The sequence below is a fragment of the Odontesthes bonariensis genome, chromosome 1, assembly GCF_027942865.1.
Source record: "Odontesthes bonariensis isolate fOdoBon6 chromosome 1, fOdoBon6.hap1, whole genome shotgun sequence".
Taxonomy (NCBI): Eukaryota; Metazoa; Chordata; class Actinopteri; order Atheriniformes; family Atherinopsidae; genus Odontesthes; species Odontesthes bonariensis.
The window spans coordinates 17480245-17500017 of NC_134506.1; the positions used below are offsets into that span (position 1 = coordinate 17480245).

The 19773-nt window shown below is 42.0% G+C and overlaps 1 protein-coding gene across 1 annotated transcript in view; it reads left to right on the forward strand.

Moving 5' to 3' along the window:
- LOC142365773 (protein diaphanous homolog 3-like) overlaps nucleotides 1-19773 on the forward strand; it is a 174540-nt gene that overhangs the window by 85637 nt on the left and 69130 nt on the right. Inside the window, exons 23-25 of the mRNA XM_075447503.1 lie at nucleotides 1651-1775; nucleotides 6626-6790; nucleotides 14760-14895. Coding sequence (XP_075303618.1) covers nucleotides 1651-1775; nucleotides 6626-6790; nucleotides 14760-14895 — 426 coding nt within the window. The remainder of the gene's footprint in view (nucleotides 1-1650; nucleotides 1776-6625; nucleotides 6791-14759; nucleotides 14896-19773) is intronic.

The window sequence follows — 19773 nt, forward strand, 5'->3', positions numbered from 1 at the left end:
TTTTGCAGAAGAGACCTCGTCATGAAGGCGACTTTTAGTTGTTGCCTCAAAGTCGCTCGGTTTACAACACTGAACTGCCTCACCTTCAAACAGGATCTGAATTCCGACTGTAGCGAGGCTTCTCGAACTTTACCCTTAAAAACAAAAGATTCAAAATTCTCTGCAACACAACTAATGCGTCTCTAAATATTAAGTATTTCAGTATCTGCTCGTACGTGAATTGGGAGCAAATTTGTACATTTTGAATTCCAGCTTCCACTCCTTATTTACACATCATTGCTGTTGGATGACAACTTATTGTTTAGTATGAGCCATTTTGATGCCACTTTTTTTTTTTTTTATATTTGTCACCAGAATAAAAATTCATGTAACAGTCAGCTGGCACAGATCCGCTTTGTTGTGCTTCTTGTGACGAGACTTTCGAATGCAGAGCAGTGTAGTTGGGGAAAGGGGACCAGTTAGAATTGTCCATTTAGTTAAGTTTTAAGAGGTAAAACATGTATTAATAGAGGGAGCTGATGTGCTAATCATTTGGCAGGTACAGATGTGGTACACAATCTGAAACGTGGTTAATATGGACGCCCCCCCCCGCCCCCCCCCCCCCCCCCAGCCCTGTTTTGCTGTAATGTACTCTGTCCTGTTTTTCAATCACAAGTAACAACAAAATGAAAAGTGCCACCTGCCCTTTTCTCACAGCCAGCTGAATGAATGAGCGTGTGCTTGGTGTGTGCGTGTGTGTGTGTGCGTGTGCGTACATTCACATGCCCACCTTTAACCGCGGTGAAAACGACCGTACTCCCACTCCATCAAACTCAAGATTTTAAGACAAAAAAAAAAAAAACTCTTCAACTTCAGCTGCTGCAGACTTTTTTAGAATACTTGTCAAACGTGTGTCCAAAACAGTGGGTTCCCGTCAGTAAATGTGGTTTATTTTATACAGTCAAAAGGGAAGCTTAGCTACATTAAAGTCCTCTCTCTTTCTTTTTTTTTTCTTTTTTTCCTTTTTCGTAAAGCATGTATTAGGATCAAGGGGAAATTTGAAACTACTTAAAGTTAAGCAGCTTATGCTTTTTTGTCGAGCAGGGTCTAATCAGGGTAATTCAAGCCATATGCTATATTCTCTCTCTAGCTTAACGTGTCAACCGTGACCAACTTAACAGAAAGTTGGGCTCAGTCTTCCACCTGCGTGATCCGTGCACCTGTTGATAAGAGCAGAGTCAAAGGATGAAAGGCATGGAAATGTTACAATCGCCTGATTCCACAACAGCGTGCGGAGATGGAGTCCTTTTTTTAAAAAACATTGTATTATTTATATTGTATTGTATTATTTATTTAAGAGTATTGTATTGTATTATTTATTTAAGAGTCAAAGAAAATAATAATAACAAGCTTGATGTTTATATTTTCTTCTCATTGTTGATTCCTGTGGCGTTTCTGGCGCCGTGTGAACCCATAATAAGCAGGCTTTGCAGCCTTCCCTGTTATTTCACTGCGTGTTGTTTCTGCCTGATTCTTTGAGAGCCTCAGAATGATGATGCATTTGATTGTACCTGTAACTGTGTTGTCCCCTCTCTGCCTCTGTCTTCACATTTCCCTGGCACGTGGGTGTGTTTCTGTGTGCTGCTCTGAATGTGTGTGGGTGTGTGTCAGTCTCTGCAGAGAATCTGGAAAAGAGCCTCAGGCAGATGGAGAGGCAGCTGCTGCAGCTGGAGAGAGACCTGGAGACTTTCTCCTCCCCCGATGACCCTAATGACATGTTTTTCACCAAAATGGCTATATCCTTTTTCTCATGTATGCATATGCTCACCGCTTTGGGGCTTTATACAGTGAGTATATGACTCAGGAAGAAGTAAAGTCAGAAGAATATTGCTGAGACTGAATTGTTTACATTTATCACTATGGTACAGCACGGGGAGGAAATAAAACAGGTTTTCATATTGTGGCTTAACAATTTATACAGGGAAGGAACCCTCAAGACACAATCCCTTCACACTTTACTGAATTACCAGATTCACGAAATGAATTCTTTCTTTCCATCACCTCACCGTCTCGGGCAAATGTAAATTTTGTTGGATTTTGCCAATGAAAAAAAAAAAAAAAAAAAGGAGGTACAAAAGTAGACATCTGATATGCTAGTAAAACACAGAAGAAATGGGTATATGGATGTACACTTCCCCCGCCGCTGGTTTGTTTTCCACCGTCAGTGATGTGCACAAGTAATCAGTGCAGCCCTTTTCCATAGTCTGGTTATTGAACCCGCCTCCCTCTCAGCTCTCGTTTTGATGGGTTCTTAGACTGAGGACAACTTCAAAATGAAAGGAAGGGTTAGAGAAGGAGTTATGGCCGCCACTCTGCTTTGCTCCAGAGGTGTCAGTCAGCGCTGTTTATCCCTGAAGAGGAGCAATTTATTACCTTATTGAATTGACATTAACTTATAACAAAGCAAAAGCTCTGACATGCAGGCACACAAACACACAGCTCCACTGCCCGTTTGGGATCTCTGGGTCCATCGATGACAGCTGTCTGTGTTTGTTTGACAGCAGCGTAAATTATTTAGTGTCTTCTGAGATAGTTCTACAGGATCAGGTTGACAGCTATGTCTCAGGCCAGGTGTGTTTAATAATACACTCTGTACCTTGCCCTCTTCATGTAGTTTTGATCAATAGCCTAGGGGCTGGGGCACTGAATGCTTGTGCTGTGATAGTTGGCAGAGAATTTGAGAGAAACACAGACGAGGTCTTTCACTGTTTTTCACTGCTTTTGCAGTTCTGGTTCTTTGGACAAATTGTCCTTTTGGAGGAAATGAAAATGAAGGAAAAAATGTTCAGGGTTACGATCAATCAGTTTTGGTTAGTTGCATAAGTGAATGAATAAACAAGGTTCTTGTTTTCTCAACAGATAGAAAATGGTCATAGAAACTCGATCAGCCTCACTGTGTGCCGTTAAGATTTTCTTTTCTTTTTTTAAAGTTCCTAAATTAATCAATTCCTTTACCTTAAAAGCCACCCGAGATTCAATAAGACGTCTTTTGCTCAGACAGTAGAGCCGAGATAGTATTCATTAATAACCTAATGTGTATGATGAAGCTCTTTCAAGTAATTTCTCAGAGTCGGGGATATTTGCCATTATATTCTTGCTTCACCGCCTGTTGTGAAGAATCCTTTTGAAAAGCGATACAGTCATCTTACAATTCTATAAATGGCAGCCGTACCTGCAGCTGATGTAGTTTGCCCACATCGGCACCAACTTTGATCATTTTAAATCTGCAGTCACCAGCCAAACGTGAGAAGCGGGGGATGTCACATACGTGAAAATTTCATTTTCACTTCATGTGCCACTCAAGTATACAGCTGCTGTGTTATTGGTCCAGATTTGCACTTCTAAATCTGAGCCCAGACTTGTAAAGGGTGGCAGATTAGAGCGTGAGAGACACAGGAGGGAGATGGACAAATGAAGAAATGGAGACTGAAGTATGATGGAACGGGTGGATGGGGGGGTAAGTGAGAAAGCTCGGGGGGGGAAAGAGGACTTGAGATTGAGCTGCAGAGAACTACTACTTTGTCTGGAATAGGAAAGCAGTCAGGAGAGGGCGAACAAAAAGAGAGATATCACACTCCGAGATACTTATCAACCACAACTCTTGGCTATTTTTTTTTTTCCCTCCCACTCTGACCTTCCTAATGCCTCTTTCCCCCAGCTTCTGGCTTGGAAACATTTAACTGACAAGTCAGGCTGGGAGGAGTGCCTATTGAACAGCATTTATCCAGCTGTGAATAGGTAGTCTCGTCCCCAGCTAGATTCAGCTGAGGCCAAACCTCAAATAGGTCCATCAATTGAGCTATAATGAAGGAGCACAATAGGAGCAAGAGAGGCTGCCCACACACGTGTAATCACTGTCCCTTCTTATCTGCCGTGAGACAACTGTGTCAGAGCCATTAGCAGAACTGTTGGTTGGGAGAAAACATACTTCACAGAAAATTACCTGGTAGTTTGAAAACGAAGAAATAGTTTTCAAAACTTCAATTTTATTGTCTCACACAGAGCAAACTTTGACTTTATTAAAGGGATAGTTCGCCTCTTGTGACATGAAGCTGTATGACATCCCATACTAGCAATATCGTTTATGAAAATTTTCTTACCCCTTGCTGCGTGCTGTGAGCCCAGTTCCAGCCTCGTTTTGGCGTCGACGAAGGTAGTCCGGCTAGTTGGCTGCGTGCAGTATAGCAGACCGATGTGCAGACCGAGCAGTCCCCTGCTTCCGAGCAGTAAACACTGTAACAGGCGTGGCTGTCGGCAGGTGGCAGCACGCAGTGATACGAAGGAAGAGAAAATGGCGCCAAGCGATTGTGAGGTCTGACTTTTTCCTGGAGAACGATTTTGTGATGCAAATGTATTACTCTTGTATTACTTCTCATTGTTTTGAGAAGCAAAACGCTTTATTTTTTACACCCCAGCCGGACTACCTTCGTCAACGCCAAAACGAGGCTGGAACTCATTTTCATAAATGATATTGCTAATATGGGATATACATACATACAGCTTCATGTCAAAAGAGGTGAACTATCCCTTTAAAAGGGGCTTTTGTGAGAAAAGCACAGACGTTGTTATGCTTTTGGTGGTCACCTGGATTTAACTATGCAAACGGGTAGTAACTTTCCTTTGGAACTTTGCTGCAGTGATAAATTTGTCCCAGCTAGCAACAAGTTATTTGACCCTGACCGCAGCGAGTAGCTTTCATCACTCGAGCGTTGGAAGATGCATCCTGCGGTCTTTGAAAAGATGTTACTCTGTTTCAGGGGGTCAAATTCTTTCGCTTCCTTCAAACAAACAAAACGACAAAGGCAAAGCTGCTAACATTGGGTTAATAACTGTTCAATGCATTATTAGTGATCATCAGTGAGGGTAAGAAAAATTTGAATGATCACAATCAGAAATCTGTTAAATGTTGGTGAATTCAGATCAAAGATATCAACAGTAGAACTCGTGGCAATGTTTATTTGTGAAAGTAAGAAGAGGGAGGAGAACTCAAAAGTGTTGGTACTAAACAGCGGTGTGGCCTGAAGAAAAGCTCATATTTCATCTGTGAGGTTAAATGGGGAGGGAAAACGAAAAACGCTTTAATTTGTATGAGAGCATAGAGACTGGACTCTGGAACAATGTGGGGGGTAAAAAGTCACGTGGTCTGGTGAGAGCAGATTCGCCCTGTTCCAGAGGAGAGGTGTGCATCAGGGTGAGAAGGGCAGAGGATGAAATGCTGCACCTATCATGCCAAGTTGCTACCGTACAACTCTGTGGGGGCAGCGTTACGATCTGGGGTCGCTCCAGTTGGTCAGCTCCAACTTCAGCGCTGGTACATGCCCATAAAAAGAAGTCAGCTGATTATACTTAATGACCTTGTTTTTCCATCAATAGATTTTTTTCTTTCCTAATGGTGTATTCTAATATGACCAGGAGGATTAATTGGGTTTCAGTTGTTGGAAAAAAAAAAAAAGAGGTTCAGGGAGCACGAGACATCGTTTTCACACATGGATGGGCCACCACAAAGTCCTTAATCTCTAATCTCTTCTGGGATGTGCTGGGGAAGACACAGATAAACTCATGAAAGCGATGTCATGGTGATAGTGCGATGTGATCAAAACTAAAGGTGGTCCAGAAAATATTAGTGAGGGACTTTTGTTTTGGCCAGGCAGTGTATTTTAAGGCGGGCGTTTGGTGAGTATTGTGCATGTTGTGAGAGACTGGCACTACAGTATTATATCCCCCGGTAGTTGGCACCATGTGGTTCAGTTCTTTCGCTTTGCTACACTGACACCTCTAAGACACTTGTTGATTGAACTATTACACAGAAGAATAAGGAAGAGCTGGAGCTCACTGGCTCTTTTAACACCTTTTTGGTTCAAACAGAGCAAGATTTCAGCACTATTCTGTCTTCATCAGAGTTGAGGTGGACACAGAATCGAGGTAGGCAATTACTACCTTGTTACTGCAGGTGTAGACCTCACAGACCTGGTGTGTTTGGACAAATAAAAGCTATACAAAGAATCAGTGGGCTCCAGCGCTCCTTTATTATTGGGGAGTTTGTAATCCCTCCACTGAGAGGCACCTGATACAGCTTCTGTCCACTTCCACTCACAAAAATAGCTGTGTTTTGCATTGCCTGGACCAGGAGGACATTATAATGCTTCTCCATGATGCCAGAGTTGGTGCGGATGCACTTTTTATTACCTGTCTGTGTTCAAGGCGAATCCATTTATTTTTGGACAAAGTCCTGTCACTGTTGCTGGACCGTTTTGGGATGCAGTGATGTGTTCCTAAAACGTATGAGCAGCCGAAGCCAGTCTGCCCTTGGTAAGATTTGGTGTCCATTGTTTTTTAATTTGAATGCAGCTGAGCACAGATGCTTGTATGCCGCAGTGCATGCACTCTAGAAGTAGCCTGACAGGCAGCATCAGTGCTCCCGAAAGCTACTTCCCAGTTTCTGACAAATTTCCTGCTTCGGATCACCGTGGAAACCAGAGTGAATGCTCTCACGTTTGCTGTTAAAATGGGTAATATTGGCATCGGCATTTGATGAACCAATTTAATATGTGACGGATCTAATGTTGACCTTGACCACACCCTTCACAGCTTCAGCACGGTTGCACGGGAGCAATATGGCAAGCTGGTGATCATGCACAGCAACATGGAGACGTTATATCAGAAGTTACTGGAATTCTTTGCTGTTGATCCCAAGAAGACCTCAGTGGAGGAGCTGTTCACTGACCTCAGCAACTTCCGTTCCATGTTCACAGTGAGTATTCTGTCTTTACAGCGAGAGCGACAGAGCTTTTACATTACTTTAAGACACTGTGAAGAAGAATCTTAAAATGCTGCCTGTCACATTAAGCATATACACATTTATATAAATAAATTGTAACTGTCCCTTTATGTTGAATAATGTGCTGTAAAGTGCTTAAGAGACGGTCTCTTCTGCTTTCATGTTATGGTCACATCAGTACCCTGTGGAATAATGCAAAGCAGAACAATGGTAGCCCTGTGTCATCCAGTCCCACCCAGTCTCTTATGTCATCCCTGAGCTCTTTGCTTTACCAGTCTGATGTTGCTCGGATTTCTGGAGCTGTGGAGACCTGCTGAGTCTAATCAGCAGGATTAGTGGCACAGGCCACTTGGCGTGACATATAATAGTAGCTAATTAGCCTTCTGAAGTTGTTGCCCTGCCCCCAATTTAACATATACCACTCACACAGTAATAGATTTCATGCCCGTTGTTTTTTTCTGTGTTGCCATTAGTTTTGCTTTAGTTTTTCCATCTTGCTGTCCCAGTTTTTGTCTGTACATATCTTTATGTGCTCTCTAGGGTGAGTGTTTTGTTTGATATTCCTGGTCAAGAGTTGGGACATTAGCTTGTGTTTATTTTTTGCTTGGTTGGTTCACATTTGAATTACATTATTATGACACACATTACGTCTAATTATAGTCAGAAACTGTAGAGTTTGTTAAATGGATCTGATAACAGCTCTCTTCCCATTTCTATTTGTCCAAGTTCACCACTATATGTTTAAACGGATGCGAGCAAGATGCCACATACATCTATTCATTGCCACATATCTGGATATGTTATGTGATTTATGTGGCATACGAGACTGACGTAACGACAGCATTGCAGCGTCTTTACAGCCTCCAAGAAATAGTCCAGAAAACGGTCCCAGCGGCACTGCTTTTATGACCAGGTTTCTTTTTTTATACCTATTCTATTGATCCCTTTACTTCTCTGTGCTCTGATCCTTTCTTCTCTTTGAGTCAGAGCCCAGGTCAGTCCCTGCTGTGTTCAGAGATTAAGCTGACCCTGAGTAAATGATGCAAACCTATTTATTTCAACACGAGGTTCAAGTAATAGCAGAAAATATAACATATCCTAAGGGCATAAAAAATGTTTAATATTACAGCTGCAGTCCCTTTCACTTTAGCTCCATTGCTTGGGTTTGAGTTTTCCTGGTGCTTTTATGCTTTGGCCAAACGTAACAGTTAATAACGTTGCCAGTGAAAGGTGAACAAGCCAAGTCTTATAAGGACTATAAAGACCCTTGTGATAGGTCAAGGCGTAGGCAGCTTACACCCTCAGCAATTCGTTCAAATTGTCACATCACAAGAGGCACATCTTGGGACATTTCCAAGGCTAGGTCAATGAACACAGGCATACAGTAAATCTTAGCGTCATAACCTCTGGGTCAAACCTGTGTCAGCATTTACACTGCTGTGCCGAGGCCCATGCTAATAGGTTTCCAGCCCTCTGCTTGAAGCAAACGGTGCCTTTTAAGTGCACGTATCAAACTCGTATAACTTGAGTGTGAGAATGTTTTTTTTTTTTTTGTGTGTGTGTTTGTGTGTGTCATTCTGTCTAGGCAATCTTTGTAGGAAAAGCTGCTTATCCCCCCCCCCCTCACACACGAAGATGTACACACACTTGTGCACACATGCAGCGTGCTCAGTCACCCGTAGAAAGGAGACCCAGGGCGAGGCCACACATCTGACAGGAATCCAATTGAGCGTGTCTAATGGTGGACATCCAGAAGAGGAAGAGGGCGAAGCAGACCTGCAGTGATGAAGGAGAGCGGAGGGCAATTTCCTCAGAGAGCTGGTTCTCTCGTTGTCTTTCTCCTTCATCTCAATATTACAGCGAAATTAATGTTTAGTCAAAGGACAAAACTCACAGGGCTTTCGTCTTTTCCTGCTTGTCCTCACAATCCCTCAAAATCGGCATTTCTGCAGTTCACTTTCTTTTCCCGGTTCTAAATCATTCTAGCCAGCCAGCGTTGGTTTTAAAACGAAATGAAACGGCTTTCAGTTTTACTCTGCTCAGTTAAGGTCCCCCTTGAAATTGATTATTTGTTAGTTTTCGCTCATGGTTCCTTGATTTAAAATTATATTAGTCTTTCTGCATTAGCACCGATTGAATCTTTTTTTTTTCAGTGAGGATTTTTTTCCTTTTTTTTTATTATAAATACATCAGCTGCTCTTTTTGTTGTTCTGTTTTGTGTGTTAGATTTGCTTCCAAACACATCATACATGATGAATGTCTTAAAACCCCTGAGAGAAATCCAGTTCTTCATTCTGCAGTTACACAGTGAAACAGTTTCCATCAGTTTTGTGCTTCGGTATGGATGTTGAAATGGCTCCTGAGTTAACATAGCCCGATCCTTAAAAGTTACAAAGAACCAGTGCACATTTAACATTCGGTACAAACCCTGCCAGCTTCGTCCAGAATTTGTACAACAGCTTGGACTCCATCGATACATTTCCAAGGCATGATGACATGGAGTGATTTCACAAAGAGTCTAAATAATGAGTGACGCATGTAATGGATTTAAAGAACTGAAATCATTGGAGTAACGCCAGGTATGCTGATTTATTTTTTATTTTTTTTCAGAGATGCACAGATTGTTACTAGTGAAGCTAACCGAGGGGACCTTTCTTCCTTTATAATCCACCCTTCCCACCCTGCGCCACATCTTTAGCATTGCAATGAGTCTAAGTTACCTCCTGTCATGTGGCAGCACTGTATGTAAATGATTCTCAGCTGTAAAGTGCTAAAAAAAACACAAACATTTTTGTATTGCTGGTGTGCGTTTGATTATTATTTTTTTTTTAATCTGTTTTGTTCCGTTAGAACAGGTTCAGACCAGTTTGCCATGTTAGTACAGCTCGTTTCGGCTGGGGTAATTGCTGTCAATCAACGCCTTTCAGAGCATTTTTATTTCGTATTTTCCTGATTTTGAAACCTCATTTGATGCACAATATGGCAACTCTTGAACTGTCCCACTTGTTGCACTAGTCGGCTACTGAGCAATCATTGTCTTCCTTGATTGCTGGCAGCATTGGAGAGTCCGGTTGTAAACAAGTTACCATTTTGCTTCTGCACTCTGCCTCTGTTGATCTGTACATTCATATTAGTGAAACCAGTTGCCAAATCTTACAGAGGCGTTCATTGTTCCAAGTGACCTCAGGCAGCTCTACAAGGTTGTCCATTGTAGGAAACTATTGGTTGGATTCTGGTGGATGTTTCAGTGTTCTGGAGGATGCAACCTGTTTACTGATATCCTTAACTGGCAGATCAAAGTGTTCATGCATTGCGTTAGGGCTGGGCGATAAAACGATAACAATAGCTATTGAGGAATAACTTTTCCTCAATAGCGATATGAAACATGGTGGAAATACTTTTCGATAGATCACATTCGTCCACCTTTTGACAGACAATACGAATAGCCAATGACAACAAAAGTTACGCCTCGCTGAACCAATCACGTGGCTGGAATACAGCCATGCCATCAGCTAGCCGTGGTGTGTTTGTTTGTTTGTTTGTTTGTTTGTTTGTTTGTGCTGCTGCAGCCGTATAAAAAGAGAAAACGAGTGCTCCCTCCAAAGAAATGACGGAAGACACAGCCCGAGGCGTAAGGGATGACATTATTGATGACATTGTCGATAAGAATGGCCCGAAAAGTTCGGTGGTGTGGAGGTATTTTTTAATTTATTTTTTTTTTAGAAGTTCGACACGAAACAGAGTGGTGTTTTATGTTGAGCGCGCGTTCTGACAAAGACGGGGAATACCACGAATCTTTTTCATCACCTGAAGCAGCGACACTCGTTTGAGCACGGAGAATGCAAACTTTTTTTGATTAGTTGACCGGTCAGATATAGGATTTTAGTGTAAAATACCCGCCCTGTATTTATCTGACACAGTAGTATAGTGTTACATGTCATGTTCAACTTTGACAGAAAATTAATATTTAATTAACAATTACCCTTCTGATATCTTCAAATCTCAATTAAGAGTAACGGGGGAACATTTAAGATTTAAACAGGATCCCTCCTCCCCAGCTGTAATATTTGCTCCAGTTAGTAAGTGAAGTAAGTGAACCTTTTTAGTGTTACAGGGATGAAACCACCCCGGGTGGCACTGTTACATTATAAAGCACAATTAAAGACGCCCATGCCTCCAGTCAGCAAGTTTATTGAAAATCTCATTTTCCCACTCTGCTTGGTGAGTCTGTGCCCCACCCACTCAGATGGACTCGTGCACCAGAAGCTTTTAGACGCAGAGGAGAGAGAAGACAGCAACCTGATTGCTGTCTTTTCAAAATCCTCACACCCTGCACACTGGCATTGACTGGTAACTACACACCCATTAGCCAAAAGATGTCAATCAGAGCAAATGAATATAAAAACTAGGAGTACACGGGCAAAGAGCAGGGTCTCTGTAAATGAATGCACCTCCACTCATTTCTAGTGGACACAAATGATGATGAAGAAGAATGTCTTTTGAAACGGTGCGTACGTTGTGTTTTTAGGATGATTCTGCTTATTATCCCTTGAAATAACAGAACTTTCCAATAGTGCCCTCACATGGGATGCAGTATGCGCAGTGGGGGTGCAGAGCACAGGAGAAGCTGCGAGGCAACCAAAAAGATATCCCGCAAGTCTCTACTTTTTACAGCTGCAGACTCGGATACAGAGGATCTGTCGAGCTGCAAGAGGAAAGCCCTTAATATTACTTTTACTGAGGAAGAGGAGGCCACTGTTACCCTTCCCAGGATTGGTCAACCAATGTACCTGAAAATGTACAGAGAATAGTGAAAAGAGTAGCACCTTATTCTTTTTCCATCATACTTATTCTCATAGTATAGCAAAATGCTCACCCTATTAAGGGTGTAGTCTTTTTTGAATATATGGTTGCCATGAGCAACTGGTAGTCATTCCATCATTTTAAAGTTCATTTTGTGATTCTAGTTGCCTTCATTTAAAAGGAAAACATTGAATAGCTTGAGTGATTTCACATTCGTATTCCTTTTTTTCCTGCTCTGCGCCTCTCCTTAAGTCCCCTGAGTGGTCCCCATTAGTATCATTAGCTACTATTGTGTCTCTAAGTGAGCAATGTTAGATAAATGTTCCAAGAAAGTTTTCAGACTTATCCACTTCTGCACACATCTTTCTGATTTCCAATCTAAACTGTGACGATAAAGCAAAAAAAAAAAGAATATCTCAAAACGGTTGCAAATGTGTAAAGATGTAAACTAAAGCAGTATTTTGACTTTCGAAGTACTCTGTTTAAGCCCTGTTGGCAGCAGCTTTGAATCTTTTTGGATAAGAGCTACAGACTTTGCACATGTGGATAAGGGCAGTTCATCCTATTCTCTCTGGCAGATCCTCTCAAGTGCTTTCAGATCAGATAGGCAGCGTCTAAATCTTGGTTTTAGCAGCGGGCCAGTCAAAGACAGTCAAGAGACCTGTCCCTAAGCATCATCTTGGCCAGATGTTTGCAGAGTCATTGGGTGAAATGTTACCCAAATTAACAGCATGCTCGTCATGCTAATATGAGTTGTTACGGCAGTATGACTTGTTTTAGTGAAATTGTATGGACACTGGCATCATGGTTGACTTGAAGGACCCTCTAGGCCTGTATGAAATTACTTTGGGGACTTGGAATGCATGTGATTTTCCAGACTAGAGGCCATGCTCGAAAGCACCAGAGGGCAGTGTCTTATTTTCCAATTTGAAAGAAAGCTTTAATGAGTTTTGGGTTTGCACATGCCCCATCACTCCAACAGGTTGCATTAGATTCAACCTCATAATTACTGATTGATTGATTGATTTAGAATATTATTGCTGACAAAGGGACATATGGCAGCAAACACATGCCTCCACCTGGGAGCTTGCCTTGGCAGGGGAACAGTGTGTTCAAGCAAATCACTTTCCTGACTTCATTCAGGTGCTAGACACATCTCAAGGCTGGTTAAATGTCATGCCTGATCTCAGTTTGGTCATTTCTGAATAATTCATTCATAAAAGTGTCCCGTTAAAGATAAGGATGGCAACGTGCAGACATGGCATGTTTATCAAACAGAATGCATGCAGTTCAACCCATTATATGAACCCGGTCATAAAAAACATAGGACTAAAGCACAGGTTAAAAGATGTAGAACAACATCACGGTGTGAATACGGTTTAATGTATTTCTCTGCTATCAATAATTCGCACGTTATTTATTCAAGTTGCCATTTCACTGTATTTCAAGTGGCTTGTTGATGGTAATCCAACTGTTTTAAATTCAAGCTGACCATACTGTTTGTAACAATGGTCACTTTTATGCAGTCATAATGAAGGGATGTCAGTAGGCCTCAGTGAACGACTGTCCCTCTTTAGTCTGCCACTGTTGTTTTCGATTTACTCCAATGTCATGTTGAGTGTGTGTGTGTGTGTGTGTGTGTGTGTGTGTGTGTTGTGTACGTCCTCATATGTTATCCGACTGAGCTGCCAGTCAAGCCTGATTATGTGAATGCAGAAGGAGCTGGGGAGTTGATGGGGGAGGAGTTGATGTTTGATGAAAACCCAGACCTCCTTGCTTTCAGTGACAGGCTATTGATCAGGATGGCAACCACGCCAGCACTCTATTAAATCATATGCGTCCTGCCTCCTGCCTGTGGCATTATTGAGCTACTGGCATTGTTGGAGTTAAAAAAAAACCAAACAAACAAAGATTGTAGATCACACCTATCGAGTCATTCTACGTACAACTTTTGATTTAATCACTTGTATGACACTTTTGGTCGTTGGCAATCTTTTTTTTTTTCTTCTTCTTTGTATTCTTTAAAGACTAATAGCTTAGCGTAGTGACCTCGACTCTTGTACAAATTGTCCTTATTTCTGAAGGCTCTTAGTAAATGATAGGACATTAAATCCAAATGTACCCTCTTCATAGATAATCAAACAATTGTTGCATCGAGAGCAGATTTACTCTGGAGTACAAGAAGCACCAAACAACCACAGAAACATAGCTCCAATTTTAGTTTCTGGGCCGAGTTAGAGAGCCACATCAGTCAACACATGCTTTTCAAGAAGTAGGTACATGCATGTTATGGTGAGGTCCTTATGATTGCAAACGCAATTGACGCCAAAATTTCCACCCAAAATTGTTATGATGAGACAGGAGCTCTGTCTTGTAGGGAATTCTCTCCCAATACTGTTTAAGATCGTTGTTTCCTGGATGGATTTTCTTTTGTTTTCCCCAAAAACGGTCAAATCCAGTGGACGAGAGAAGAGCTTGAAAAAGAGAAAAGTAGTACCGAGTAATTGAATCCCACTGCTGAAATCGAACCTCCCCATTTCTTTTGCCTACTTTATTGAAGTAAACAAATTCTAATACTTCCAAATGCATTCAGCAGTGTACAGCCTCAGAGCTAGTGAAAATACAAGATGGCGTCCAAAGAAACTGATGCATGAGGTCAACTACGCGTTCTCTACAGTGAAGTTCAAGCACGAGATATGTTTGGTTTGGTTACCGGCAGTCATCGGATTAAATGTAAAACCCACACAGCATCACCTGATAAACCTGGTAAACGGAGTGCAACATCTGAAAGAAAAACAAGAGGAGTTACAAAATAAACGAGGAATACAGAAGAAATGCAAGACTAGAGACAAACGGACGAAGTTGTCATGAAAAATAGCAGCTTCCACCAGTCTTATGTCTCTCTAGAGTCTGAAGTGCCTGCTGTAAAGTCATTTTATGTCTAGCAAGACCAGGGTGACGGTGCACCTGAGAAGCTTCATCTGACTTTAATGGTGCCTGATAAAGATGTCTGTGGGGTTTGACAGCTGCCTCTGCCTTTGACAGGCTCTACACTACTGTAATTAACCCTACTTAGCAATCCGTCATGTTTTCTCTTTTTCCCTGTCGTTTCATCGCTTCTTCTTTGTCTCTTCCACAGCAAGCACTAAAGGAGAACCTCAGGCAGAGGGAGTTAGAGGAGAAACAGAGACGAGCGCGGGTGGCAAAGGAGAAGGCTGAGCGGGAAAGGCAGGAGCGACAGCAGAAGAAGAGGAGGCTCCTGGAAGTCAATGCAGGTAGAGACTGCTCATTTGCTTTGCCTGTCGACTCAGATTGCATAGATAAGCCCTGCAGAGGGCTATGAGCTAAATCAATCTCGGGTCAACAGAGGAGACATCTCTGTTCTCACAATGTGCTAATTATCTCTTCTGGAATTAAACCCACACAGCAGCATTTTTGGACATTTTGATTGGTTGTTGTAAGTGTGCTGCGTTTATGTGTGCAGCACAGTTCAAGCCAGATTAACCCTTTCACATACATCTTTACACTGGATCTTGAACCACTCACCTAACTGCTGGTGGACAACTCTCCTGAGCCACAGTACAAACCTTTTCTAAGAGGCCATGTTAAACCTTTTTGTCAAAGATATTGGAAAATGTGTCACACTGTCCTTGTCTTCTCAGTTGAAATTGTAGTCTACGACATGCGTTATTATACCAGACATGTTTTATGTGGTGACATACTCGCTGCCATGCTGATTATTGTGTTGTCTTTCAATTTAGCATCATTCCGATTTTATCTTTTTGATTGTTGACTTGTTCATATTTTCATTTGAGAGATTCACCCCATCTTGAGAGATGAGAACAGAAGTTCATGTAGAACAGCATTTGATAAGCTTCGCGGTTTGTACTTCCACCTGCACGTGCTGGTTGAAGCGGAGCCACAATTTGCACAAAGCAGTCGTCGTGTGATGAAATCCGCACGGGACGATGTTTCTATTTGTTCACTGTGTTTTAACGTCGCTCGTTGACCAGCACGAGACGTACATTTTCCACCTGCGATAGATTCAGTGTCCTGATTGTCAGTAAATGCAGCAGCATCAGAAGAACTCAGCCGGAGAATTCAGCAGTTAAAATGCGCGCAGAGTTAAGCTGGAAAGTAAGTGGACCCGGGGGAAGTCACAAAATGAAGCAGATTTTACTCTTCAGACATTCCTAAACCCGTGTATTTAAGTAAGACTTTGTGAAAAACTGCTTGGGCAGTTTTATTTGCATTTCGAGGAGAGTTGGTTACGAATTACCACACAGACGGGGTTGCAATATCAAAATGGTTCTTTGGCCTTTGATGAGGGTATTGTGTTTGTTATTCATCCAGTTTATATGTGACCGAAGATATTTCCGTAATGCCAATTAAATACCAGTTCATCATCTGCGGACAGATGAGTTTTCAGTAAATGTTCTAACTGGTATCCCCACATTTGATCGACAAAACATGCTGCTGACACCCCCCCCCCCGATAGCTCGACGAGTTCTGAGGAAGTTACATTATCTGCATCTTTTGCCAGAGAATTTGATTCCAACCGCCCCACTTTACTTTGGACTGTCAGTGATGCCAGCATGCTCAACACTGCAGCCCCCAGACCCCTTTCTTATGTCGAAGCCAAGGCTGGCAGGGCAGTTGAACTTGACAAAAACATGCGCTCACATGTATAGCTACCATGCCAGCCACTGTAGCTGTGCTGTGGATGTTAGTGTGCATAAAAAGAGCTGTTTATGCTCAATCCTGGCCAAAATACTACTATCTAGCCAAAGCATGGCCTGTTTTGGCTAAAGTATAATGCAAACCTCTCCCGTTTGATCCGGACATCCTTTAGTTGTCACAGATTGAACAGAAATTTTACTCTGCTCGGCTGCTATGTCATGTTGTGCCTAGTTGAACAAATTGAACAGATATGTACTGTCCGTGTGTGTGAGAGAAAGAGAGTCCAGGACGGTACTGTATCTGGCACTATAATTTGGTTTCCTGAGAAGAACAGCAACAGGATTAAAGCCACTAACACACATACATTTATGACTTTTACAGTTGCCAGGCAAAGTTTGTAATCCTTTGAATACTGGAATTTCTTCACTGATGTCTCATAAAATGAGGTCTTATCTTAATCTAAGTCATAGTCAACACAATCTCACTAAACTAATACCACAGGAACATATTAGGTGCTTTCCAACACAGAATAACCGTTTGCAGCCAAAGATTCAAGTCACACTTGGTCTCTGATCCCTTAATGTCAGTTTAACTCGGTGTCTTTGAGGTGTCACATGTCAGTGCATCTTTCTACATCTGGGCTTTTTGAACTGGAGACACGAGTGCATTGACTGGAACTCTAATCAGATATAAATCATTACTCTTTTGCTTGTATTTTTCATTTTCACTCACTGTTTTGCCTCCAAAACGACACGGGTGGCTTTTGGAAACCAACGCAGTGATCGTCTTTTGCTTTTGCTTTCGTGAGAAAGCTTTTTGCCCCCTTCTATTGTGAACAATACCGAAATCAGAAACCCTGGTAGTTGCAAAGAGGTCGCAAACTATTTCTTTCAGCCGTAGGCCAGTTTCTCAGTTGCGTTCATCTCGGTGAGACTTTATGAACTCTATCGACTGAGTATGGATGGTCTGAGGGATGTCTGAGGCAATGTGGGTGCAATTATCCACAGACATCACATGCGGAGAGCTCCCACCTGTACTGTGATTTAAGAAAAAGAAATCAAATCAAATATGCAATGTTTTATGTTGCATTACCAGAGTGAATCGGGAATCAAACGTAATTCGATGCCTATGTTGGAATGCTTTTGCATGTATGTCTGAGAAAGTGGAAGATAAACCGGTCTGATTAGGTTGAAATTGCTCTTAATGGCTGTGAACTGTGCCATTTGAAAGTGGACGCGCAGATGGAAATGCACCAAACCAAATGTTTTTAGTGATGGGATCATGCGGTACGGATGCTTCTTTAGCAGAATGCACCGGACAGCCAGAAAAGGTGGAGAGTGGAATGAATGGCATTTGAATGAATGGAAAAACTGAAGGTAGCTGGGATGTCTCAGAGAGAAGAACGTTTTAAACCAAAATTGGAATTCAGGCGACAATCAATTGAAGAATTTTTGGTAGGACTTGAAGAATGCTGTTTACTCAAATTTGTCATGCTTAAATGGACCCTGAACAGTTACTTTTGCAGAGACTTTGCAGAGGCACAGACTGATTTGTCTGAATATTATCAAGTTGTAGGAGATACCTAAAAAGTGTACTTTATGGGGGGTTTGTACTTCATCAACTTTATGTATTATTGTTTTTCCTTTTGGTATGAATCTGTCAAAAAGAACAATCTCAGTGAATTCACTTGGCTGCAGTATTTTAAACCAACAGAGAGTAGCCTCAGTATCATTCTTACACTGAAGAACGCGTCGGTTTTAGATTCCCTGATTCGAATGTTTAGAATATCAGTCGTTCCCGCCGACAGTTTTGAGTTCCTTCCTCATTGCCAGTGTCGATTTGCGTTTGCATCACAAACTTTTTAATTTCAGAAAAGTAATTCCAAACTCGGAAAGACTAAACTTCAGCCAAATATTGTCAGAAAGGGGCTTATACAAACATGCCCAAAGCTTTAAATTTACTCAAATATGCTCCATTTAAGATAAAGTTAAAGGCAAACGCACAACATCTGTAAGAAGCGACATTTCTGGCCGTGTACACGTATGCATACAGACACACAGACTGTGTGGATGAAATGAATATGTGACAGAGAGTTGTCATTGTGCTGTCAACCCCGGACAGGATTTACTTACACTCGCTCACACGCACTCTCACTCTGTCTGTCTCTCAGCCTATTTATTAACTAAAGAGCTTTCTCTTTGTTTGTCAGGGAGGATTGTCCTCAATGGAGATTTTCTGTGTAATCATCTGATTATCCATCAATTCCATAAAAAGCCCCAGAGAGGCGGTGTATGCACATTATGCTGAAGGGCACAGCAATGTGAGACGGCAAAGGAAGGAGGGGGGGGGGGGGGGGGTTTACTGGAGGAAATGATCAAAATGGGTTTTAGCTTCCTTACCTGCGACAAGTATCTGCATTCATTTTGGTTTTAGCTTTGCCTACTTATGCATTCCTGAACTGTGAGGTTGTACCCGCTTCCTTCTCATTTCCCTGCCACAGACTGGGCTTCTACCTACATTATAATGTGCTGCCTGGATTTGCCATCAGTGTGTTTTGGCAGTTTGAGAGAGCGGGAGCGTCGGCTTGCATGCATTTGCATAGAGCCCTATGGAGATTGAAATTCAGATTGAATAGGTGTTTTTTTTCTACTTCCCTCCTCCTTTAGCTGTGCCTGGCTGGTGTATGACAAATCTGTTGCATTAACTCCCAGGGTAGGCCGGGAGCAGGAATGTTTGTGGAGCGACAAATTACACATCAGAGCTTTATTTAACATTCTCTACATGGCTACAAGCGATGAACTATTAAGATGTCAAATGGAAGAACAGCAACACCGCATGCAAAAATGCTGAAAAGTATATGAGAAGCATAGGAAAGGGAGAGGAAGTGAAATCTGTTGGAGAGGCGGTATCTAGCACACTGTAGGAAGAGTAATTGGCTCTGTCCTGTGCATTAGAGTTGCACAGGCGCTCACAGAGCTGGTTTCCATTGTCTACCCGTCCATGAAGAATCCACAGGACGGTGAGTCGGTTCCCTGTGTTGCTGTGGGCAGCTATGTTAATAATGTCCATGCTGCAGTGCTTTGTCACAGAGCCAGCTCATTTTTGAATTGCAGTATCACAAAAGGTTTTTTGGAAAACTGCGGTGGCGTTTGCTTGAGTTTTGGGGGGGAGGGGGACTTGTGCTGTCCCCGACGTCCAGCAGCAGTCAACTAGTCCGAAGCCCAAATGTGAGGAGTTAATCTGTGCACGGCATTAAAGGGAAACCAGAAGATTGCATGAACGAAAAAAACCACAAAAAAAACAAAAACTGTTTTCTCTAATCACACTTATTGTTTTTACCTTAAAGGTTTGAGGCTCGTCCTAAATAAGTTAGCCAAAAAGTTAATTTTCATTAGCAGTCTTTTTGCCACATTTTTTTTCTCTTTCCTTTTACACACTAAGGTTTTAGGACCACTACAGTCCCCTGTGACATT